This window comes from Hyperolius riggenbachi, chromosome 2 (genome assembly GCF_040937935.1).
Source record: "Hyperolius riggenbachi isolate aHypRig1 chromosome 2, aHypRig1.pri, whole genome shotgun sequence".
Lineage (NCBI taxonomy): Eukaryota > Metazoa > Chordata > Amphibia > Anura > Hyperoliidae > Hyperolius > Hyperolius riggenbachi.
This window is the reverse complement of record NC_090647.1, coordinates 399370403-399397474: the sequence shown is the minus strand read 5'-3', so window position 1 is coordinate 399397474 and position 27072 is coordinate 399370403. Positions and strand designations below refer to the sequence as shown.

Genomic DNA, 27072 nt, shown 5'->3' with positions numbered 1-27072 from the left:
GGAGGCAGAGGAGGACAGTGAGGGAGCAATTGGCATGGAGGGGGCTGGAGGAATGTCTTCTCCACTGCCCATTTCAAGTTCACTTTGTTGGGACACTACAAGGAAGCTAGTAGCATTTTGCACTACTATGTATTTACAGTATATATCACTGACATTTTCTGCAGCACTTTGCAGAGTACATGGTCATACAACTGACTGTCCTCAGAGGAGCTCACAATCTAGTCCCTACCATAATCATAGTCTAATGACCTACCATATTATTATTATGTGTTTGTAAAGTGCTGCAGAAGATGTCACTGCTATATAAACACATAATAATAATAATACGGTAGGTCGTTAGACTATGACTATAGGAGGGATTAGATTGTGAGGTCCTCTGAGGACAGTCAGTGACATGACTAAGTACTCTGTAAAGTGCTGCAGAAGATGTCACTGCTATATAGAGTACATAGTCATGCCACTGACTGTCCTCAGAGGACCTCACAATCTAATTAACACAACCTTCTACATTACTAACACATGTGCAGGCTCCATTTAGATTCAGGAGGGCGGTTGATGAAAGCGGGTCTTGGGCGGCAGAAAGGATAAAATCCGGCTCTGTCCATAGGGCGTACCTTACCCTGGATAGGCTCCACTCCATTGACTCTTCTAGAACTAATTTATGTTTCAGAGGTTGTGGCCAAATAGGCACCTTCCCTCACACATGGTAGTGTTGTCCTTGTTAAAACGCTACTGGGCCAAGATTACTGCCCTCATTAATACCTTGATAAGGCACTTCCATATCGCCTGATCCTCTTCTACTCCTGGGGGACAAACCTCAAGGTTGTTAATTCCCGCAACACAAACTAGCCCAGCACATAGCGAAGGCTGCCAGGTCTCTCATAGCCAGACAATGGCAACAGCCCACCCTCCGTACTGATCATATCTTCGACATACTGATTTCTGAACTATTACTAGCAATCTCCTTTAAAGTCTTCACCAAAACCTGGCAGCCTTGGCTGTCACCTACTGATCTCATTGGCCTTGCATCCTGTGCGCTGTCCATGTGACCCCTCTATTGATCTCGCCTTCGATGTGTATACTTGGTTTGATTTTCTCTTGTGAGTAGTGGCACTCCCTCTGCAAGCTGAAGGAGGGACCTTCATTTAGGCTCTCTGTGGAGAACATCAAGTCTCAATTATACCCAGTTTTCCAGACTGATGCAGTATGAGTGTATGCAGTGGGATACCTTGAGAGCTGCATTGTCTCTACTGGTTGGCACATTTTTATCCCAGGTCCCCCCCCCCCCCCCCAAAAAAAAAAAAAATTGCACCTATGTTTTACGATGCCTCCCCACAGATACAAGTGGACCGCTGACAGGGGGGGGGGGGGGGGGGGGAGAGACTAGTTTTCCCAAGGGAATAAAATGCTCTGCATACATCATCTAATCCTCACACATTTATGCATGGATATAATTAGGGTGAGCTGGTATGCTCCTGACATTGCTGCCCGCCAGTTTCAATACAGACATAATTGGGTTTTATATAGTTGTTTTATTCATATTTGTTGTCTTATGGTTTGTTTCTAACTGGCCGCAGGCCATCACCTAGGTTTTTTTTATCACACTTTTTTTAATGAGTGTTTTTTGTATATGTATTTGTGTGTGCGCGTATATATATATATATATATATATATATATATATATATATATATATATATATACACATATATATATATATATATATACATACATATATATATACACATATATGTATATACATTCATACAGAAATGGAGAAATGGAGAAAAACTAGACTTAACCAGGATTTCCTACAGTACAAGACCAACCTGCTGCAGGTCCACACTGCCCTTGCTCATGCGAAGCAGGAGCACAAGCTTCCAACCCCCGGCGTCTTTTTGCCACCTTCAACTCCCTGCTTAAACCCACCCCCCCACCCTCCGTTTCCTCCCTCTCTGCCACAGATTTAGCCACCCACTTCACCAACAAAATTGTCTCCATCTGCCAGGAAATATCCAATCTCCAATCTTCACCTCCCACCCCCTTCCAACCAGCTCCTCCTCCACCCTATCCTCCCCTCACATCCTTCACTCCTACTACCACCGAGGAAGTCAACCACCTACTGCAGACTTCCCATACCACTACTTCCCCCCTTGACCCCATCCCTTCTGATTTACTCCAGCCTCACTTCACGGAATTGGCCCCAGTCCTCACTACCCTGTTCAACCTCTCCCTATCCACAGGCACCTTCCCCACAGACTTCAAGCAGGCCACTGTACTACCCCTGCTCAAGAAACCCTCACTCGACCCCTCGCTACCCTCCAACTACCGTCCTATCTCCCTCCTCCCCTTTGCCTCAAAACTCCTTGAGCGTCTGGTTCACAAACGCCTGACCCAGTACCTCAATGCCAACTCACTGCTAGACCCACTCCAATCTGGATTTCGGCCTGCCCACTCAACCGAAACTGCTCTCACCAAAGTGGTTAACGACCTTGCCTTAGCTAAAGCTGAAGGTAAATACTCCATTCTCCTCCTCCTTGACCTGTCAGCAGCTTTTGACACAGTAGATCATCCCCTACTCCTCCAGTCCCTCCAGTCCTTGGGCATTCACGATCTCGCCCTGTCCTGGCTTTCATCCTACCTCTCCAACCGCTCCTTCACGACCTCCTTCAATGAGGCCTCGTCCACCCCCAACCACCTCTCGGTGGGAGTCCCCCAAGGTTCGGTCCTTGGCCCCCTACTGTTCACCCTATACACATCCTCCATTGGCAAGGTTATCTCCTCCATGGGTTTTAACTATCATCTGTATGCAGATGACACCCAGATCTACCTCCACACCCCTGACATATCCACCACTACCATGGACAAGGTCTCCTGCTGCCTATCAGCCATCTCCTCCTGGATGTCCGCTAGGTTCCTGAAACTAAATCTAGACAAAACGGAATTTATGATCTTCCCACCCCGGCCATCCACGAACCTCCCAGATGTGCATGTCACTGTTAACCACACTACCATTCGCCCTACCTCTCAAGCCCGCTGTCTGGGTGTCACCCTGGACTCCGCACTCTCCTTCACTTCCCACATCTAAAACCTCACAAAGTCCTGCAACTTCCACCTTCGTAACATCTGTAAGATTCGCCCTTTCCTGACCTCTGCCACCACCAAACTCCTCATCCATGCCCTCATAATTTCCCGCCTTGACTACTACAATGCCCGGCTGTCTGGTCTCCCTATGACCCGAACAGCCCAACTGCAGTCCATCATGAATGCGGCAGCCAGAATTATCCACTGCTCCCATCGCTCCACCACAGCAGATCCCCTCCTAGAATCCCTCAACTGGCTTCCTATCCAGTCCAGAATCAAATTCAAGATACTGTGTCTGACCTACAAATCTGTCCACAAAACCTGTCCAACCTACATTTCCGATCTTACTCAGAGGTACACACCTAGCCGCTCACTCCGCTCTTCCAATGATCTCCGCCTAACCGCCCCCCGCATCACCCAGTCCCATGCACGCCTCCAGGACTTCTCAAGAGCTGCTCCAACACTATGGAACTCCCTACCTCCACCCATTAGGGCAGCCCCCTCCTTCAACATCTTCAAGAAAGCCCTCAAAACTCACCTTTTCACTCTGGCCTACTACCCCTCACAAGTGCTTTAAACCTACAGCTGAACTCTGGTCCCCTACCATCCGTGTCCTTACCTCTCCCTCTAGATTGTAAGCCTTTGGGCAGGGTCCTCCTCCTTTTGTGTCCTACCTGATCTTGCACCTCCATTACTGTGAACCCATGCTATGCATCTGAGTGAACCTAACTTGCCTAATCTCCATGCTCCATCCAGTGACTGACTAAGCATTACCTTGTACTCATACTGTGCTGTGTGACCTGGTTTTCTTGTATTCCTGTATTGTCATATTGCTGTATCTCACCCCTAAATATTGTCTGTAACCTAAATTAATGTTCAGCACTGCGTAATATGTTGGCGCTTTATAAATACAATAAATAAATAATATATATATATATATATATATATATATATATATATATATATATATATATATATATATATATACACTGGTATATAGTATATTGTTTTATAATGGCCATTGTGGTTATATGTCCCTATATTTTCTTATAATGCTGAAATTGCACCCATTTTTTACATGCATCACCATATGCTCATTTCAGTGTATGCATGTCATGAGCATCAGGGCATCAGCAACAGAGTTTTCCCATCCTGCAGTCCCCACTCTGGAGAGTTAAAGTCCCATCTTGAGTTCCTTCTCATACAGCAATTCGAACTGCCCTATTGTGCGGCGCTATAGCTAGGCAACCTGCGAGGGCGGGCCAAAGTATAGCCTCGCTCCCTGTGCTATTGTTTTCCCAGGTTGCCTAGCAATGTACACTTCCACCTAGAGTCCTTCCCCTGGGGCGGTGACGTCAGTTCCTACCAGCGGTCGTTACCTAGTAATGGCACGTCACATCGCCTTCTATTTTGGATTAAGTTACGCTGATTCAGCTTAACCTACGGCAAACATTGGTGAAAATAGGCTCCCTCTACTTTGGACGGCAGCGCCGACCTAGGGATTCTGCTGCCCCACGATTTACCAGACAGCACACTGGTAAGGGGATTTAACATTTTTCACTGGATATATATACATTGCACAGCGGTGGGCTGGCAAACAATGAGACTGGGGGCGTCAGTCGGTTTAGTCATTCGTTTTTGCCACCCTTTATACGTCATCCACTAGCCAATTAAGCAACCCGCCTATTTTGGTGTAAAATTGCCAAGGTTCCATTCTTATTTAAACTAGTGCCTCAGCTTGTAGCTGTTCTGTTGGTGGGCTCTGATCGCTGCTGCAGGCGGGTTTTTTTGTAAATGTATTTATTTTTTTAAATAAAATCATCTCTTTTATGTTTATTTTTATTTCCCCCATCCTCCCTCCCCCCGGCTACCAATCCCAGCTGATCGCTCTGTGAGCCTCCCCAGGGGACAGCCGAGTGACACGGCTGTTCCCAGTACAGCGTGCTGTAGATCACCTACGCTGCACAATGTAAATAGATGGCGGTTTCGCCATCTAACAGTCTGCTAGCGGCGTTCAGTGGAGCTCCGTCATTCAAGTGGGGATGCGCACACATCTGTGCACGATCGCCTGCATATCACGCCCCCAGGACTTAACGTCAATTGGCGTTAGGCGGTCCTGGGAGAGCCGCCGTGTTCACGCCTATCGGCATGACGCAGTCGTAAGGAGGTGAAAATGAGATGGAGAGACCTTGGAACTATTTATTCCTAAAAGGAGACGTTAACTGTAACTCTCTAACTAGCCAAATCGAACAATTTATAAAGATAAACAATGCGGTAGTGTGTCTCTTCTAAAGACAAAGTTCCAGTGTGGAGCAGAATAATCCAGTAAGAAGGGCAAGAACTGTAAAGATTAAATTTTATAAACTACACAAAAACATATACATTAAAACTGCCATAATAATATCAAGTAAACCTAAACCAATTGCTGAAAACGAGATTAACTGTCCAGCGCCGATCCTCTACAATCCTCCATTCAGTCCATGCGCAGGACTCTACTGCAGACGTGAATGCGAGTGATGCTACACCTGGCAAGGACCACGCAAGTGCAGTGTTTCACTGACTCCCAGTAGGTGTAAAACAAAACTAAGCCGCAGCGGGGGAAGGGAGGATCGTAGAAGACTGGCGCCAGACCAGACGGCTGCAGGGGCTGAGAGAAGCCCCAGGTAAGTGAATCTTTTTTTCTGCAATTGGTTTAGGTACACTTTACACAGAGGATTGGTTGCATATAAATAGACAGAAAAGGGAGAATAATGAAGAATCTTTGTGCTGAATAAACTGAAGTATTGTGTTTTGGCCAGTGTCCTGCTGGCCTGTCGGTAGATGGAATTTGACAAAGATGATAAACAAAGGAACCAAAACTGAGTGGGTCACTGGATTTTACTCCCTCTGCAGCTGGGAGTGGGTATGGCAAGCAATGTCTAGCCTTGTTGTAATTGGAGCTGGGGGCAGTCCCCCATCCAGGGAGAGAGATCTGGCAGAATACCTGGTATGCAGATTTCTCAATGTCCATAAGTCATATCAAGAAATAGATTGCATATTTGTATTCAGTAAGGTGTTACGAATTCACATATTTGAAACATGAGTATCAAACTGTAAAGTACGACTGAGTACCGTTCTTTCTCAGCAGCTGGATGAGCGATTTGTGTGAACATCTCTCAGTGTGTGTGTCAGACTGACCTTACTAACTTCTGTAAAAAGCATATTCGTAGTGGCTAGAAAACCATAAATTATGAAAAAATATGAATTTCAGAAATACTGTAGCAGAGTGGAGAGAAGCAGAGATGAGGATCAGTCACTCTCTTTTAAAGTTATGGCAAAGGTTTTTACGACATGTCGAGGTGTGAATACGATGGAAGTTTGCAGACTGTCAGGATTGTAACAGTCTATTTTATAAGCTTCTGTCAAAGCTGAGTAATGCTTTTTATCTGCAGGGGTACTGATAAGATCTAATGCTGGGCATAGACGGTTCGTTTATGCGCCGGTATCGAGCCAGCGGCTCGATGCCGGCGCGTCACCGCTCGTCCAGGCGTGCACGCAGATCGATCCCTGCTCGTCCCCGCGGGCACTTAATTATCAGCGTTTTGTTTCTACCATTGTCCGCCTGCGGGGATCGAGCGCAGTATCGACCCGCCGCGGTGATCGGACAGGTTGAATATTATCAATCGAGCCATCAGCGGCTCAATTGATAATATAAAACGAACCGTCTATGCCCACCATAAGACCTAAAAGCTAATTAACACTGTGTTCTGCCTGTGCAGTTTAACCTTTTTGCTGCTGAGGCTCTGTTGTGACACAGCATATGGGTTAAGATGTATTTGATATGAAAAATAGGGAAAGGGGCCACACCAGTCTTTCCTAGGCTATCAGAAAATGCCCTCTCATCTCTAAATCACATCCCTCCACCTGTCCAAGTCCACACAGAATTGGTACATACATCACTGCCAACTCACTGTTTGCTCATCTCCAGACTGGCTTCTGCCCAAGTTGCTCACCAGAAAAAGCACTAGTTAAAGAAATCAATGACTTATCCACCTCCTTCTTCAGTTTATGACAAAGTGGACCATCCTCTTCTTCTCCAAATCCCCTCCTCTCTAGGCATCCTGGATCTTGCTCTTTCCTGGCTTTCCTCAGGAACAATTTTCAAAGTTGCATATTCAGGCACTACCTCTTCCTTCCACCCACTCACAGTGTGAGGCGCTAAACTCGTTACTACAGATCTCCTGTTGTCCCCGATTTTTGCCTGATGTAGCGGGCTTGACCTGCGAAACGCGTTGCACTATTGTTTGGGGGTACCGTACAATAAATGTATTGATTTATACAGGATCTCTTGTCTGTTTCTGGGAGGCAAGCCCAATACTTCCTCCCAAGCATTTTTTAAGATTTTATGAATTTTTATCCTGCTGGCGCCTCTGTTCCACATTTAAATACAAAATTATTCATACCCTTCACAAAAATCAATAGAAAAGCCTTTATTGGCTATTACCGCAAACGCTTCCTATAATTGCAGACCAGCTTTTTGCATGTCTCTAAGGCCCCATTCACACTAGAGCGTTTTGGCGCGATTTCGGCAAAATGCTGAAACGCTAGCGCTTTTTAAAAGCGCTAGCGTAATGAAACCCTATGGGCCTGTTCTTACTTGGGCGATTTGCGCTAATCGCCGCAAATCGCCCAAAAATGGGCAAAAATGCAAACACGTCGCCTGAACCATTTTCAGGCGGTCTCCTGGCTATCGCGTTTCAGTGCTGTAGAAGCGATAAACGCGATTGCGGCAAAATCGCCGCAGTGTTCAGTGATTTTTCCATGTGAAATCATGGAAAAATCACTCCTGCAAAACGCTGGAAAAAATCTCTGGCGTTTTGCGTTTCTAAGTGTGAATGGGGAAGAAAGGTATTTTTGCCCATTCATCTTTAGCATGAGATTGTCTGCCTTGAGAAATTGCCACCAGCAGAGCCCAGATTCACCAGGATGGCCTCAGTGGTGATCCTTGGATTCTTTTTCACCTCTCTCACTATCCTCCTGGCCAGCTCACTGGTGTTACTTTTGGCTTCCGAACACATCCTCTGAGATTTTCCACAGTGCATAACATTTTGTATTTTTTAATAATACTTTGCACTGTAGCCACTGGAATTTGAAAACATTTAGAAATGGCCTTGTAGCCCTTTCCTGACTTGTGAGCAGCCACAATGCGCAGCTGCAAGTCCTCACTGAGCTCCTTTGTGTTAGCCATGACTGTCCACAAACCAACTGCAGAGACCTGCTGTTTTTTCACCTATTGAGTTGATTAAAACAGCTGTCCCCAATTAATCAAGGTAATAAGGATGCTTTAGGACAGCTTAGACGTTTTGGAATGGTATAGAACTTTGGATTTTCCCACAGACTGTGACAGTTTGTGAAGGTTATGAATAATTTTGGACTGGATGCTTTTTGCTCAAATGTAAATAAAAGCTGATTTTTTTTCCACAATAATGCCTCTTGTACATCATCTTATTATCTTTTGGAAGACACCTATGTCATTTACCATCAAAAAATTACTTGCTGGTTAACCTCCCTGGCGGTAAGCCCGAGCTGAGCTCGGGCTATGCCGCGCAGGGGGAGATCTCAGCCCCTTGTGGGGCGATTTTCATTTTGTAAATTGCTGTGCGCGCAGCCAGCACTTTGCTAGCCGCGCGCACAGCTTGATCGCCGCCGCTCTGCGGCGATCGGCCGCACGCAGCGGCTGAAGAGGGCCCCGCCAGAGCCCTGCGCTGCCCGGATCAATGAGTTCCGGGCAGCGCTATGGGCTGGATCGTGTGTCCCTGACGTCAGGACGTCGGCTGACGTCCATGACGTCATCCCGATCGTCGCCATGGCGACAGGAGAAGCCAAACAGGGGAACGCGTTGTATACGCGTTCCCCTGTTTGCCATTGTTGCCGGCGGCGATCGGACTAGAGGGCCACATGCGCCCTCTAGTGGTGTTTCATGTAGCTACCACTCTGGTAGCTTTACATGAAACTTTAAAAAAAAAAAAAAAATTGGAATTCTGCAATTTTTTCAGAAAAAATTACCCGCCAAGGAGGTTAACTAAAAGTAACTTTACGTCACAATTTGCCAGTACAATTTGATTGTATGAATCATTATGGGCAGCATTATATGTGGATGACAACCAAAACTATCAGCTCTTGATCTAGTTGTGTTAACAGCTGGGGTCCTTGACTTCCTCAACGCCATCGCCTCCCGCTTTCTAAAACTTTACACAGACAAAACTGAAACTTATTTTTCCACCTTGTGATTTAGCTCCCCTTCCTGACATAATAATTAATGTTGATAACAATCCAATATTGACTTTGACCCAAGCCTGCTGCCTAGGTGTTCTAATTGAATCAACTCTTTTGTTCAAACCACACATCAATCACTATCTACCTCTTGTCATCTCCATCTAAAGAACAACTCCTCCTCCTGTCATCTCCATCTAAAGAACAACTGGGAGGCAGTACAGAATAACCAATCTTACCTCAGTAGGGGAAGGAGAGTAAAGGTGGCCATACACTGGCCCGATTCCCGGCCGTTTCGACAGCAGATTCGATCCTGGGATCGAATCTGCTGCCAATCGTTCGCGGTAAACGCCGCCGACGATCCGATTTCCTCCCGAAATCGGATCGGTCCGTCGATCGCGCCGTGCGGGAAATTACCCTCGATCGCCCGCGGGTAAAGTGCGCGTCGCTAGCGGCGGCCGATCCGATAAAAAATACATTACCTGATGCGGGCTCCCGGGCGTCTTCTCCGCATCTTCTCAGCGCTGCACCCGCTCCATCCCGGCGCTTCCTGGGTGCTCTATTTGAACTTCCTGGTCACGGAGTGACACAGGAAGCGCCGGGATGGAGCGGGTGCAGCGCTGAGAAGATGCGGAGAAGACGCCCGGGAGCCCGCATCAGGTAATGTATGCGCGGGGGGGGGGGGGGGGACAGGCGGCAGGAGCAGCTGAACAGATTGTGATCGGTTTCAGGCTGAAATCGATTCACAATCTGTTTGCAGTAAAGGCAGCCATACGATCCCTATCTGATCAGATTCGATCAGATAGGGATCTGTCAGCTGGTCGATCTGATGGCACATCGACCAGTGTATGGCTGCCTTAAAATATTCCATTTATTGGACACTAAATGACAACACGTTTTGCATGCCTTACTGGCTTCCTTAGGTAAAAAAAATAAAGTGTTTGTAATTCAAGCACTTTATCCTTGGAGTGCCGTGTGAGGCTAAGTCTGAGGTGCTCGAGTTGCAGACACTGTATTTTTTTACCTGAAAAAGTGGGTAAGGCTTGCAAAACAGGTCATGTTTTAGTATCCAATAAATAGAATATTTCTTACTTTCCTTCCTCTACTGAGGTAAGTGTTTATTTTATACTGCTTCTCAGCTGTTCACAATTTAAGGGTGCTTCCTCACCCCTATCTAAGCTTTTCTTTTGTCCTCATATATTTATACAGGTTAATTAGGTCTTCTTTGGGGCATCTTTTACCCAGATTAAATAAGCCCAGGTTATTTAAAGGTGGCCATACATCGGGCGACTTGAAGGCTGACCGACCATCCGATTTAATTATTATAAATTAATTGGATGAAAATGGGTCCCACCAAGAGCATGCCCGGGCAGACATGCTGCAAGATGGTGGGCTTTTGTGGTCAGTCGGGTGCGGCGCAGTAATGGCAAGGGATATCGGGATAAGTGACAAATGCGACAAAACTTCTGACACTGTCCCCTCCAATGTTCAATATGCCCCCCTCCCGATGCCCAGTGCATTGTACATTACCTGTCCACATCCAATGCTGCCTTCAGGCACTGTCCATACATGTGCCCCATGTGGCTGCCGGCGTACACATGTGATGTCACACAGGCGCCCACATTACTTTGGCAACCACATGGGGCCTGTGTAAGGATGGAGGGAGGCGCCCGGAGCCAGCGGTGGACGTGGACACATAATGTATAACGCATTGGGCAATGGGGAGGGGCACATTGAATATTAGGGGGGCAGCATTGGCCTGGCGAGGAGGCAGATGCAGAGTCACAAGGCCGATTCCAGCATGGAATTGATCGGGAATCGGCCTGTGGAGTATGGGCAGGCAACAGATCTCTCACCAATCAAATTCGATCAGGGAGAGAGCTGTGTCTTGGTCAATCTGCCCATACGTTATCTGATGTATGGGCACCTTAACCTTTCCTGGTAAGCGAGACCTTCCATCTCTCTGATCAGGTTGATCTCTTTGATTTAATTTTGTGTGGACGAATACATGTTTCAGCAGTAAACATTTAAATATGCATGCAGTATATTAGCACAACATTTAATAAATAAACACAGTGTAAAATATTATTGTGCAAACCTACCCTTTATTACACTCATATCTGACACTGGAGCCAAAAAGGAAATCTTGTGCAGATAGTGTTATACTATTTGGTATACTGCCTGGATCTCCACATGAAATGGCTGCATAGAATACAAAATTAACATTACAGTTAATGTTTTACACTGAGCACTATTAATTTTTACACTCAGCACTACTAATTTATTCACACATCAAACAATTACAGGGAAATCTATGGAGTATGTTTGCACAAAAAAAACCTGATAAATAAACCCCATTGTGCTACAAAACTAATTGCAACTACTTAAACTGGTTACTTACGTAAACAAAACTTGCTGTGTGTGGACCAACTGTTGCCTAAGCAAGTTACTGAATTTTTCTGATTAGGATCACGTTCAAAACCTGGTTTGCAATTGTATGCCACCGTGGTACCATCAAAATAGTAAGGTAAGTTGTGAAAGCTTTCTTCAAGTAACGCATAAGAAATTGTGGAAGGATAATCGCAAACAGCTATGAAAAAAAGCAGCAACAGTCATAGCAGGAAAAAAAATATTTGTAAAAACACAGATAAATTTAAAACACTATTGACAATGTAAATGCAAAAATAATAGTAACAACTTACCACAGTCCTTTCAAATAGTCTCCAAGCAAATGTTAAACTCTTTAGCAAACTGTAAAAAACAGATGTGCTGGGAATTTTAATCCAACAGCGTAAGGCTACGTTCACACGTAAGATGCTGTCGCGAACATGTGAGTCACCGTTCTCTCAGACCCACCCTCCACATAGATTTTCCATTGTTCGTGACTACAGTCTATGTACCAATAGGCTGAGAAAAGACAATCCTTCCTCACACACATACAATCAGATCATTTGCCAACACATATCTAGGCAGAGACACAACATGAAAAGAAAGTTATGCAAAACAATTTTTGTTTAACCGTTTGCTCTATGCAAATACACAATAATTTTACAATAGCACCCAGAGTCAGATTTAATGCTGTGTATACCAAGAAGAATGGATAGCCTTAAAGAGGAACTCCAGTGAAAATAATGTAATAAAAAAACTGCTTCATTTTTACAATAATTATGTATACATGATTTAGTCAGTGTTTGCTCATTGTAAAATCTTTCCTCTCCCAGATTCACATTCTGACATGTATTACATGGTGACATTGTTACTGTGGGCAGATTATGTAGCTGGTCTGGCTTTAACAGACAGCTGTAAGCAGCTATTTCCTGTCTGAACATTGTTACATTGTGGCAGTTTGCCCAGAGTACCGTACGGTACCAGAGCCTCTTGTGGGAGGGGTTTCAGCACAAAATCAGTCATACAGCGCCCCCTGATGGTCTGTTTGTGAAAATCATTATTTTTCTCATGTAAAAGTGGGTATCAGCTACTGATTGGGATAAAGTTCAATTCTTGGTCGGAGTTTCTCTTTAAAGAGGAACTTCAGCCTAAACAAACACATTTTTATTAAGTTACATTAGTTATGTTAATTAAAATAGATAGGTAATATAATCTCTTACCCACCCTATTTTAAAAGAACAGACAAATGTTTGTGATTTCATGAGGGCACCCATCTTTTTGGTTGAAAGGAGGGGACAGGGAGCATGAGACACAGTTCCAACTGTCCTGTGTCCTGATCACCCCTCCCAGTTGCTAGGCAACGAGAACAACAACATCAGAAATCCCATCATGCTTTGCACAGCATCTGGGAAAAAAGCTTGGGCAGTTTTCTTTGAAGGGACGGAGCTTAGCTAAAAATGCAGCTAAAAATGAGACTTCGGTAAGAAAAACAGTTCTGATGCTGTGAAACTGTTAAAGGAACACCAAGCCTTTTTCAGTGCTGCTGAGTAGGTTTTTAGTCTGGAGGTTTACTTTAAATTATTTTATGTAATTTATTAACCACTTCACCACTAACTGTTTTTACCCTTATGGACCAGAGCAATTTTCACATTTCAGCCCTGCTCCCATTCATTCGCCAATAACTATCACTACTTATCACACTTAAATACTTCTTCAAGCATAATTTCCTGACATATTTTTAATGTCAATAAATGTCTCAAATTTCTTAAAGGGACTCCGAGCAGTGCAGAAACTATGGAAAGATGCATATCATTTTAAAGCTCTCTTTCTCCTCTTTCCAATGATATGTAAACCACCACCCTACGCCTTTTAGTTTTCGCTATTTTCGCGATTGAAATTGCCGCGGCCGCGATTTCAATCGCGAAAATAAAGAAAACTAAAAGGCGTAGAGTGACGATTTAGGTGTCGCCAGAAAGAGGAGAAAGAGAGCTTTAAAATGATATCCATCTTGTCATAGTTACATTGTATTACACAGGGCGACTTTTTCTGCTGAATGGAGCTGCTGACACTGGGGAAAGTGTCGTCCTGTGTAATACAAGTAACTATGGAAAGATGGATATCATTTTAAAGCTCTCTTTCTCCTCTTTCTGGCGACACCTAAATCGTCACTCTACGCCTTTTAGTTTTCTTTATTTTCGCGATTGAAATCGCGGCCGTGGCAATTTCAATCGCGAAAATAGCGAAAACTAAAATGCGCATGGCGGCGGTTTATATATCATTGGAAAGAGGAGAAAGAGAGCTTTAAAACGATATGCATCTTTCCATAGTTTCTGCACTGCTCGGAGTCCCTTTAAGTTTTCTTGATGGTGCAAATTTTAGTCCCTTAGAGCAGTGATCCCCAACCCACCCACAGTGCATGTTTTACAGAAGTCCACAGAGGTAGTGAATCAGCTCTGCTGAGACACTAATTACTCCACTTGTGCACGTTTGTGGTTTTCTGCAAAACCTGACCTGTTGGTGGGCCCTGAGGAAAGGGTTGGGGAACTCTGCCTTAGAGAGTAACATCTTTTTAGACTCCTCTAACTGTACACCACTGAGATCGAAGATACCCATCTCCCTCTCTGTTTTGTTGATTTGTGAAGTTATTTTCTTCTTTCTCTACTTCCTTTTGCCCCCTGGTTCCGCTTCTTCTGGATTTCCTGCTTTGGCTAAAAAAATACTTGTTAATTGTATTCACTCCCCTTTTCTTTCCTTTATTAGTTGTTTGGAATTTCCTCCAATATCTTGTGTTTCCTGACACACTACTTGAATCTGGTTGGTTTCTTGATGTATGGGTAGATCTTATTCTCCCGCTGTATTGCTCTCTGGTCTTTTGCAGTGTTCTTATTATGTTTCCCCACACCCTTCTTCATTTTCACTATCTTTCCTTAGTAGATCAGTGAATCTATTTCTTACTGGTAGATTATATTGCACCATACTGGTCCTTTTATGGGGGCTGTTTGTAGTTGATGATCTTGAGGTTTGGTTCTCATCACATTCTCTCCGTTGATTATATACCTTCTTATTTCTAGTCTCAATTTCTTTGTAATGTTTCTTGTGTTCCTTTCCTTTGTTGCTCCTACTCTTCTTCTCATCTTCACACGTAGTCCTTTGTTTCAGAACTCTTTTCGGTCTCACTACAGTCTTTGTTGATGCATGTGTACTCCCTGTGTCTTCTGTACATTCTTGATGGGTTTCTTCATTTTCCTCTACTTCCTTCAAAAAATTATGATAAGCCTCTCTCATGTTCTCCGACACGTCTCCGCTATCCCTTCTTCTTTCCTCATGATAGACACTTCCTTCCTCTGTTAAGTCTGTAGCATCCAGTGTTCTAAAAGTTTCTTCATGTATACTCCACTTTATTTTTTTTTTGTGTGCTGATTTCTTAAAGTGGCATTATGGCGAAAAATTAAAATTTAAAATATGTGCAAACAAACGAGTACATTTTTTTCCAGAGTAAAATGAGACATAAATTACTCTTCTCCTATGTTTTTGTCACTTACAGTAGGTAGTAGAAATCTGACAGAAGCAACAGGTTTTGGACTAGTCCATCTCTTCATGGGGGGATTCTCAGGGATTTATTTATTTTCAGAAGTACTTAGTGAATGGCAGTTGCTCTGTCCAACTGCCAAAAAACTGTGTAGCAAGCAGGGAAGCTAGCCAGCATCATTGTTTAAATCTTTTTTAGGGAATATCTTTATAAAGAACTAGCTGATTGCCCAGCATTGCCCGGGAATGTATTTGGCTGGTGTCCGCTCCACCCACTTTTTCTAACCCTAACAATTACTCAATGACCATGTTTTTGAGCTTTGTGGTCTTTGGCATCAATAATTTGCATTGAAATAAAAAAATCTGATGAGTTGTTTGTGGCTCCACCCCCTTTTCTGAATTTGAACCCCAGTCACCCAATGACCAACTGTACCAGGTTTGAGGCCTGTGCCATTAACAGTGCAAGAATGGTATCAATTAAATATTCTCTTTGTCACGAATGTGGAATTATCTCCAAGGTCAGCGCACAACATGCGCGCTGACACTGCGGAAACCCTCCACAAGCGCCTAGAAAAGGAACCCAGCTTTGGTGCAAATGCACCTATAGAGAGGAATTTCCAACCGGCAGATGGAGCTGTGGAGTGCAGAGGAATAAACCCTCTGCACTACCACAGATGCCAGATAGAAATTGTACGAAGTGAAACAATACAAGGAAAGATAGCCTTTTGAGAGAGAGTGAGCACAGAGACAGAATGTATGTATGTCCACCAATCCAGTCGCCATCCGGCGACGGTTGACATACAACAGCGAAAACCAAAGTGAGAAAGCAATCGCAAGAATGGCGATTGCTAATAGAGACACAAGACTGGATAAGACAGAGCGTGACTGAGTAGGGAAGACACAGCAAAGAACCACAATCTGAACGCCAAAGAAAATAACAAACGAACTACCTAAACACGGTCCCCGCACGATATGCGCAACAGAGGCAAGCGCGTTAATGGTACGGTCCCTGCACAAAAAGCGCAACAGTGACAAAACGTACCAACCCTAATTAACACATGAACCTAACAATGACGACAGACAAATAACGCGAACGCTTGCTAATCGGTTGCCTCCCACCAGACAACAGCAAGCGTTCGTGCTGGTCAAGACAGACTAAAGAAGTAACCAGTAGCAACCGCAGCTAAGGTTATACTCCAAGACAGACAAAGAAGATCCACCGCCTCGTCCGCCAGGGCTAATGCGATCTAGGAACAAGACCAAACGATTTACTGCCAGCCGCCGCAGGCGACAGTACAATCGCAGGGACAAGACAAAACAGCACAGGAATAAACTGTACAAATAATACAAAGCCTGACTGCACTATAGAGAATGCAGGATGCACTCCCCAATAATTAACTACACTAGAATAATCACAAACAATCAGCAGAGGGGCTGAAACTCAAGGCAAGTCCAGAAAAACCAAACCTTTATGACCAGCAGGGAATTTTGGGAGGAAATGGTATTTATACTGCAAGCCTTCAAAGGAAGCAGATAAGCAATTTGCATGACAAGTGGATGCAAATCCCTTACCATCACAGCAACTCAAACTTGCAGAGAGAAGACAGGTCTCTTTTCCAGGGAACTGCAGCAATCAGACCTAAAAAATGGTCAAAAAGCTGCCTGCCTGTGCAGACAGCAGAGCAGATCATTACACCCTTGAAAAGCAATAGGTGAAGCTTTATACACTTTTGTAGGCTCCACCCACTTCTCTGAAAATTAATCCCATTCACTGAGTGACCAACGGTGCAAAGTTTAAGAACCCTCCCATTAACAGTGTAAGAATGGCTGCAGTTTACATTTTCCCAGTGAAATTTGTATTTGTCTCCACCCACTGATGACGCGGCATTGCCCGGGTATGTATTTCATTGGTGTTGGTTCCGCCCACTTCTTCTAACCCTAACGCACAAACAATCAATGACCAAGTTTGTGAGCTTTGGGGTCTTTAGCATCAATAATTTGTATATTCCCATAGAAATTAAACAAATTAGATTGGCTGTTTGTGGCTCTGCCCCTCTCCAGCATTTGAACCCCAGTCACCCAATGACCAACTGTAGCAGGTTTGAGGCATCTGCTATTACCAGTGTAAAAATGGCAGCAATTTAAATTTTCCCCTTGAAAATCAACAGGTGAATTTTGATTGGCTATTATAGGCTCCACCCACTTCCCTGAATAATAATCTCAGTCACCCAGTGACCATCTGGGCAAAGTTTGGGAACCCTGCCATTAACAGTGTAAGAAGGCCTGCAGTCTTCATTTTCCCAGTGAAATTTGGTTTTGGCTCCGCCTACTTTTAGTAACCTGGACATACAGTCACTCAATGACCAAGTTAGTGAGCTTTGGGGTCCTTGGCATCAATAATTTGTATTTTCCCAAGAAATTAAACTGTTTGTGGCTCAGTCCCCTTCTCTGAATTTGAACCCCAATGACTAACTGTACCAGGTTTGAGGCTTGTGCCATAAACAGTGCAAGAATGGCAGCAATTTTAATATTCCCCTTGAAAATCAACATGTGATTTTGATTGGCTTTTTTAGGCTCCACCCACTTTTATGATTATTAATCCCAGTCACCTAGTAACCAATTGTGCAAAGTTTGAGAACCCTGCCATTAACAGTGAAGAAGGGCTGCAGTTTACAATTTCCCAGAAAATCTGTTTTTGACTCCACCCACTTTTTGTAACCTTGACACACAGTCACTACTCAATTACCAAGTTTGTCAGATTTTGGGTTACTGGCATAAAAATTGTGTGAATGGAAGCAGTTTATCCAAAAAAAGCAAATCTGATTGGATGTTTGTGGCTCCAACCCTTTAGGGAATTTGAACCACAGTCACTTGATGACCGACTGTAGCAGGTTTGAGGCCTCTGCCATTAACAGTGTAAGAAGGACAGCAGTTTCAATATTCCCCTTGAAAATCAATAGGTGAATTTTGATTGGCTCTTGTAGGCTCCACCTACTTTTCCATATATTAATCCTAGTCCCCCAGTGACCAACTGTGTCAAGTTTGAGAACCCTGCCATTAACAGTGTAAGAATAGCTGCAATTTACATTTTCCCATGTAAAAAGTTGTTTTTGGCTCTGCCCACTATTTCTAACCTTGACATACAGTCACTCACTGACCAAGTTTATGAGCTTTGTGGTCTTTGGCATCAATAAGTTGCATTTTACCATTGAAATTAAACAAATCTGATTGGCTGTTTTTGGCCCATTCCCTTTTAAGAATGTAAACCCCAGTCTCCCAGTGACTGACTGTACCAGATTTGAGGCCTCTGCCATTAAGAGTGTATGAATGGCAGCAATGTAAATATTCCCCTTGAAAATCAAAAGGTGAATTTTGATTGGCTGCTGTAGGCTCCACCCACTTTCCTGAATATTAGTCCCAGTCACCCAGTGGCCAACTGTGTCAAGTTTGAGAACCCTGCCAATAACAGAATGGCTGAAATCAATCTAAAAAATCTGATTGGCTGTTTGTGGCTCCACCCACTTTAGTGAATTTGGACCCCAGTCACCCAATAACTGACTGTATCAGGTTTGAGACCTCTGCCATTAACAGTGTAAGAATGGTAGCAATGTAAATGTTCCCCCTTGAAAATCAATAAGTACATTTTGATTGGCTGTTTTTAGGCTCCACCCACATTTCTGAATATTAATCCCAGTCACCCAGTGGCCAAATGTGTCAAGTTTGGGAACCCTGCCATGTAAAAAATTAAGTTGCTGGCGCCGCACACTTTTTCTAACCTTGACATACAGTCACTCTATCAAGTTTATCAGCTTTGGGGTCCTTAGTATCAATAGTTTGTATATTCTCATTGAAAAATAAACAAATCTGAATGGCTGTTTTGTTCAAATCGGTGAAGGCGTTTTCGCGTGATACACACACACACACACACACACACACAAAATGCAGCGGCAGAGATGGGGTGAAATCGTGGTACAGAGAGACTCGGTAAGTATTAGAACAGGGCTGAGTATCGCTACACAGAGGTAAGGGGAGTGGAGAAGAGAGGACCGGGGATCGCTACACAGAAAGGAAGAGGAAGGGAGGGCTATCGCTACAGATGGGGAGGAGAAGGGGGGGATCACGACACAGACGGGGGAGAAGGGAGGGGGAATGCTGCAGTTGCACCTTCTCTGCTCCGTCGACCCCTGATCACAGTGCTTACCCAGGATAGCCGAATGCCTGTTGTAGGTAGCGTAGATCACTGCCCACAGTGTGCTGGCAGGCTTCCAGCAGTCATAGGGAATCCCTTATAAGTAAAAAAAAAAGTGGAGCCGGCAGAGCAGAGAAGCTAGAAATCCCTGGCTGCAAGGACAAGTGTAGCTCGTCCTTACCGCTTTCAGCATTTTTTTTCTGAACGAGTCACACTTGTCCTTACTGCTAGGGAGATTAAAGGGAATGCTAAGGGAAGAAAAAAAATATTTCCCAGTTTTCAGCCATTATGGTTTCGAAATAAAACATGCTTTGATACATAAAACCCACACGTTTTATTTGCCCATTTGTCCCGGTTAGTACAACATTTTACCACTTCAGGATCAGAGGTTTTTACCCTTAAAAACTAAAACAATTTTCACATTTTAGCGCTCCTCTCTCATCAAACCTAAATGATCTCTATCTTGTTTTTTGCCACAAATTAGGCTTTTGAGGTTGATATTTTATTTTAGTTATGTTATTCTCTATGCATTTTAACCACTTGCCGACCAGTGGATTTTACACTGATCGGTGCTGCGTGGGCTCTACAGCCCGCAGCACCGATCAGGAGTCCAGCAGGGCGATCAGACTACCCCCCTTTTTTCCCCACTAGGGGGATGTCCTGCTGGGGGGATCTGATCGCCGCCGGCCATCTGCGTTTTGCGGGGGGGGGGGGCTTCTCAAAGCCCCCATCCGCAGCCATTTCTGCCCTCACGCTCCTTACCTCCCTCCCTCTCTCCGTAATGCGCAGGACGGAGTTCCATCCTGCGTATTGAAGGATAGGCTTCAGCCTATCATATGCCGGCGATCCCCGGCCAATCAGAGGCCGGGGATCGCCGATCTGCCTTACGGCGCTGCTGCGCAGCAGCGCCGTATGATGTAAACAGCTGGGATTTCTTCCCCGCCTGTTTACATTTTGCCGGAGAGCTGCGATCGGCAGCTCTCCGGCTGTTCACGGAGACACCCTCCGTGAACTGACATGGAAAGGCCGCTCGATCGAGCGGCCGTTTCCATGGTAACCCGCAGACGACCAGTTTACGCCAATCGGCGTTAGCTGGTCGTCAAGAGGTTAAAGGGAAAAAAAGAGGGGAAAAAAAAGAAAAAAATACACTTTTTCTATTTCCATCTATTATAGTTTTAAAATAAATATACCATAGATAAAACCCACACATTTTATTTGCCCATTTGTCTCGGTTATCACAACATTTAACTAATTTTCCTAGTACAAATGTATGGAGACATACTATTTGGAAATAAAAGCAATTTTTTTCTGTTTTCTCATTGTACTCTATTAGTAATTAAAAATCCTTATCTGCAAAAGTAACAGTAATATACTATCATGGCATACATATTTAACCATTTCAGCCCACAGGTATTTTTCAGCTTATGGACGAGAGGAATTTTCTCCTGTCAGCGCTCCTCCCATTCATTCCCCAATAACTTTATCACTACTTAGCGCAACAAAATGATCTGTACCTTGTTTTTTCCGCCACCAATTAGGCTTTCTTTGGGTGGTACATTATGCTAAGAATTATTTTATTCTAAATACATTATGATGGGAAAAATAAGAAAAAAAGTGGAAAAAATTCATTATTTTTCAGTTTTCTGCCATTATAGTTTTAAAATAATTCATGCTACCATAATTAAAATCCATGCATTTTATTTGCCCATTTGTCCCAGTTATTGCAACGTTAAAATTATATCCCTAGTACAATGTATGGTGACAATATTTTATTTGGAAATAAAGGTGCTTTTTTCAGTTTTACATCCAATAGCCCACTATTTCTTAATGATATGCCCTCTTGTCATAAATGTTATTTATTTTTTATTCCCTCAAGTCAGTAGGTGTACTTTACTATTTGGCCACAAGATGTCCCCACTGAGCAAAAATCTTTGTACACTAAATAGGATATAACTAGGTGAAGTGACCTAGGCTTCCAATCACAGTGGCGGCGGGGAGATTATGAATGAAAACATTGTTTCCATTCATAAATTTAACGAACGGGCGGCGGAAACCGGCGGCGGGAGATGTGAGGCTCTATGTAAGAATAAACACTGTTTTTGAGCAAAAACAGTATTTATTCTCGGCGGACATGCTTGGATTGGCACAGGGGACTTTTGTCCCCTGCAGCCAATCCCCCCTGCTAGCAGCAGCAGCGCGATCGTGGGCATTTGCCCGCACGATCGTCTGCAGACCACCCAAACTGCAGGGACATGACTAGCGCGTCCCTGCGGCTCTAGCAGCTGCCACTGCGGACGTGAAGCTCACGTCCGCGCGGCATAAATGGTTAAAAAGCTGAGTCCGTAAGGTAACTACCTATGTATCTTTTTTTTTTACTTTTTTCAATTCTGTCACTTTTTTTTTTCACAAGCGTTTTATTTTGGTGCATAAACAAAGAAAATAACAATTTTATTGCTTTTCATTCAGTTTGCCTCTAAAAAAAATTCACATGACATAGGTCTCGGTTGCCAAGGACCTTAAATTATATTCTCTTGTGTGTCACTGTTAGAATGATACCCTATATACATACAGTAATCAAATAGCTTTTTGGGCACATTGCACACTGTTAACCACATTTTTTCTTAGCAAAGCTCCTGGAGTCTCATACCATTTGATACCGGTCATAAACATCACCATTGTGAAAACTAGAGACCCAGGCCTATTAAGATATACATAATATAATATTTGTAATATTTTGTAATATTATGTACTTTTGTAATACTTTGTAATATTCGGACCTATGCGTTTTTCTGAAATTGCACCATAAGTTTGAAAATGTTATTTTTTTTTACAATTTTCTTTACTTTGGCACAAACAAACAAACAAAAAAAAAATTACATGACATATGCCTCAACAATAATACATCCCAAATTCTATTCTCTTGCTTGTCACAGTTAAAATGATACACCATATACATAATCAGATAACTTCTTGGGCACACAGCAGACTGTTAACCACAAGTAGTCCAAAGTTCAAATATGTAATGTCAATGGTAAAACAGCGCACGTCTTCACAATCATAAAATGGATTAAGAATGACATCAAATTACCAAATGGTGTCCAAAGCCGTCTCAAAAGTGTTCGACATCACCAATATAGGAAATAACCTTACCAGATACTAACAACCCACATTATAAAGTTGTATATAGGCTAAAGACACTTTCCATGGCAGTGGTAATCATCAAAGGAACATCAAGACATTACTACCAAGAAATTGCACAGGGATAACAAGCAATGTATGAGAGACAACAAAGGCAGTGCTAAGTGCAGACTGCTTTATTCTCCAAAACAGTGATACGACAGTCACTAAATTAAAATAGGATAAAATAGACTAAAAACAAACACTAACACTTACATACGGGGCCCATGCATAGGGAACCCCGGTATCATGATGCGCATGTGAGTTATAAGTGAGACAGACAACGGAAAAAGGTCTATAGGAGCCGACCGTCTCCCTTCCGACCGGTTTTGCAAACTTGCGCCATCAGGGGATCAAGAGATCCCTGATGACACACACACCACTCACACATATCTTTTTACTTTCCGTTTTATGAATAGAAGCCAACGTCTCACTGACATCCGCTTTTGATCACAGGCAAGGTGATCGGGTTTGGGAACAGCTGTTTCATGGAAGGAGGGGATTACGATGGCGAGGCAAATGAAAATGGTGTGGGGATAGTGAAAGGTGGCGGTAAGTAAAAAATATGCATATCTACGCCCCTGATCAACAAGTGACGTATACAGGGGTGTAGATGTATGTAGCAAAGACTTAGAAGTGGTTAAGCTTGCACTCCATTGTAAACCAGTGTGTCACCCCATGTGGGCTGTTCAATACCCTTGCTTTCTAAGTAAACTTACTGGTATTTCTTATATCAGTGTTATTTATATCCCTGTGGTTTTATCCATGTGTTGTTTATGAAATATGTTAATCATTGGTTATATAACAGTTTTTATCAAATTCTATCTTTAGACTAGGGATGGTCAATGAGATGCAAATAAATTTGAGTAGTAATGCAATATTATGTAAATTTTGTATGAAAATGTATACAGCTTGAACATGAACCAATCAATTCCTGCTGAGGTAAAATTTAATTGGTCCATTTTCAAGCTGCATAAATTTCCATACAAAGTTTGAATGATTCTGCATGAACTCAAAACTCTAGAAAAAAAAGTTTAAAACGAGCCCACAACAGGGCCATCTCCCAAGATAGAAAGACTCTTATACATGGCAATCTAAAGAAAGGGCACAAACACAGTGATAATGAGGATTTCTCATTATCGATGGTTAAAGGGAACCTAAACTGAGAAGGATATGGATTTTTCCTTTTAAATAAATACCAGTTGCCTGACTCTCCTGCTGATCCTGTGTCTCTAATACTTTTAGCTACAGCCCCTCAACAAGCAAGCAGATCAGGTGCTCTGACTGAAGTCAGACTGGATTAGCCGCATGTTTGTTTCAGGTTTGTGATTCAGCCACTATTGCAGCCAAAGAGATCAACAGGACTGCCAAGCAACTGGTATTGTTTAAAATGAAATATTAATATCCCTCTCAGTTAAAGGGACACTATCGATTGACGTGTTATTTTCAATTAAGTTAGGTAATGTTTGGGAAGTGCTGCTAAGTGTTGGTGCATACATCTGAATCCTTATCTCTCTGTTTACGGTTATCTAATCCCTTTCACACTTTTCTGATGCCAGTTCTGACGGCAGACTCAGCCATGAGGGGAGGGGTGTTTCCCTTCACAGTGCATCATTAAAGGATACCACAGCTGAAAAAAGATTGTTGCAGTGTGTGTGTGGGGGGGGGGTTAAAAGTACATACCATTATCTCCTCCTGCCCCCCTCCGTCTGCAGCCGTTAGTCTAATATTGATCCCGGTGTCCGGCGACTTGATTGACACCCCCACCCGGACATACTGCGCCCTCTGTGCGTAGTATGTCCTCCCCTCTTCCCATCTGGCCGGTGCATAGCGATTGGCTCAGAAGCACGCTGTTCCCTCTGTCTCCTCTGGGCTGCGTGTACGCTCCACTACACCAAGCGTCATGTGACTAAGACTAAAGCTGGCCATACACTAGGCCGATTCCCGCCAGATCGACAGCAGATTCGATCACTGGGATCGAATCTGCTGTCACATCGTTCCCGCTACACGCCGAATTTCGATCTATTCCATCCGATCCCGTCGATCGATCCGTGCGGAAAATTACCATCGATCACCCGCGGGTAGGGAGCGCGTCGCTAGCGGCGTTCGAGTGCCCGACGACCAACGCAATAGAACCCGCATACATTACCTGCTCCGCCGGCGCGACTGCCCCCGGTCACCGCTGCTTCGTCTCCGCTCTGGTTTCCGGAATGCTTCACTTCTTCCTGCCCGGCAGGAAGTTTAAACAGTAGAGGGCGCTCTACTGTTTAAACATCCTGCCGGGCAGGAAGAAGTAAAGCATGCCGGACCTGGAGACCAGAGCGGAGACGGAGCAGCGGTGACCGGGGGCAGTCGCGCCAGCGGAGCAGGTAATGTATGCGGGCGGGCGGGCAGCGGCAGCACCACCACCACAGATTGTGATCGGTTTCAGGCTGAAATCTGTTTGCAGTAAAGGTAGCCATACGATCCCTTTCTGATCAGATTCGATCAGAGAGGGATCTATCTGTTGGTCGAATCTGATGGCAAATGGACCAGTGTATGGCTACCTTAACGGGTGCAGGAGGAGATAATGTTATGTACTTTTAACCCCCCCACACACTGCAGCAATCTTTTTTTTTCAGCTGTGGTATCCTTTAACTCTATGGCTATCATTCATAAAAGTGTTGTCGGTAAAGTAAGTCCATGCGGGAAAACACAGCTGGCGGTATTTTAGACTTCTGGCTGCTCATTCATAAAAATGTATACAGTTGCGATAGCAGTGCGGAGATTCCCCGAACTAGGCTGGCGGTAAGCTGGGGAAGCACAGGAAGCTGCCGAGTTGATACATTTCTCCGTGTTCTGCTTTACTGCTGAAAAGCGGACATTACAGAGCAGACTGATAAATCACCGCCTTGTGCGGTGATTATCGTAAAAAATGTAACAAAATGTTAATTCATAAAGATTACCGCAAGCGGTATGAGGACGGTAAATACCGCTCCCTTAGATGTGGCGATAACAATGTTAAGTTAATGGAGACACAGACCTCCCCATGCTGCCGGTCCCCCCCCCCCCCCCCCGCCGCATACATTACCTGCTCTGCCGGCGCGACTGCCCCCGGTCACCGCTGCTCCGTCTCCGCTCTGGTCTCCAGGTCCGGCATGCTTTACTTCTTCCTGCCCGGCAGGAAGTTTAAACAGTAGAGCGCCCTCTACTGTTTAAACTTCCTGCCGGGCTAGAAGAAGTGAAGCATGCCGGACCCGGAGACCAGACCAGCGCGGAGACGGAGCAGCGGTGACCAGGGGCAGTCGTGCCGGCAGAGCAGGTAATGTATGCGGGCTCTACTGCGTCGGTCGTCGGGTACTCGAATGCCGCTAGTGATCGAATCTGCTGTCGATCTGGCGGGAATCGGCCTAGTGTATGGCCAGTTTAACTCTGATCATCTGGTATGAGATCACTGTGCCCACTACTGAGCAGGAGCATTTGTTATCTGATATACTTCAGTCTGCAGAGCTTTCAAGCTAGGGGACCTGAGAAAACAAACAAACAATGAGGACAGTCAGCTGCAATTTAGATAAGCTGACTTGCTGGAGATGGAGGATGGTGCTGAATGCTGTCTGTCTCAGCCTGCCTCATTGCCCATAAGTGCTTATGCCTTACTTGATTTACAATTGTAGAAAGTTGGCCTAGAGCAGGAAAAAGTAAAAATCTGGCTCTGGTAGTTGGGCAAAGACTGTTAAAAGTTGCCCACTGATGAAAAAAAGTAAATATGGAACACAGATCCAGCGTTGAAGGTATGTGCAGGTGGCTTGAAAGGGGGGGGGGGGTGTCGGTGGGGAGTGATTCTTGCAGAGTTTACATGCATGTTATTTCATATGGATGTTATTTGCTGCTGGGGTCCAGCGGTATTGCAGATAATTTAGTATGATACTGACCCCTTTACACTATCTGCAATACCCCTCAATCCCAGCAGCAAATAACATCCATATGAAAAGCAAAAATCACCCCCCTCCTTTATGAAATGCAACAAACACTCTTTTATGATACGTGAAATTAACAGACATATTAAATGCAATGATCACCTCTAGTATGAAACGCAACTATAACACCAATATTCTGTGTTATCCTCAGGCTCTTTTAGAGGGGTGCTTCGCCCAGCTAATTTTGGTAAGCACCGGCTTTCATCGTCTCTCCTCCTCATCGTCCCCTATACTGTTATGCTAGGTACACACCATACAATTTTCTGTTAGATTCCTCTGTTAGATTTACCTACAACATGGAAAAAAGCTATATGGCAGGTAAATCTAAGAGAAAATCTAACAGAAAATTGTATGGTGTGTACCTAGCATTAGAGTTGCACCAGCCCTGAATTCCTCTGTCACACCCCACCCGGCTACTTTTTCATGCCACCCGGCTGGAAAACATTTCTGGGAAAAACACTGAAACGGATATCGAAGAATTAAAAGATTGATGCTGTTCC

General features: G+C 44.1%; 1 protein-coding gene across 2 annotated transcripts in view; it reads right to left on the bottom strand.

Moving 5' to 3' along the window:
* Positions 1 to 27072, bottom strand: part of LOC137546849 (C4b-binding protein alpha chain-like) — an 865201-nt gene that overhangs the window by 253212 nt on the left and 584917 nt on the right. For both annotated transcript variants that reach the window (XM_068269787.1, XM_068269786.1), the window contains exons 9-10: positions 11736 to 11924; positions 11437 to 11536 (exon numbers count right to left, since the gene is read on the bottom strand). In XM_068269787.1, the coding sequence (XP_068125888.1) occupies positions 11437 to 11536; positions 11736 to 11924 (289 nt within the window). The remainder of the gene's footprint in view (positions 1 to 11436; positions 11537 to 11735; positions 11925 to 27072) is intronic.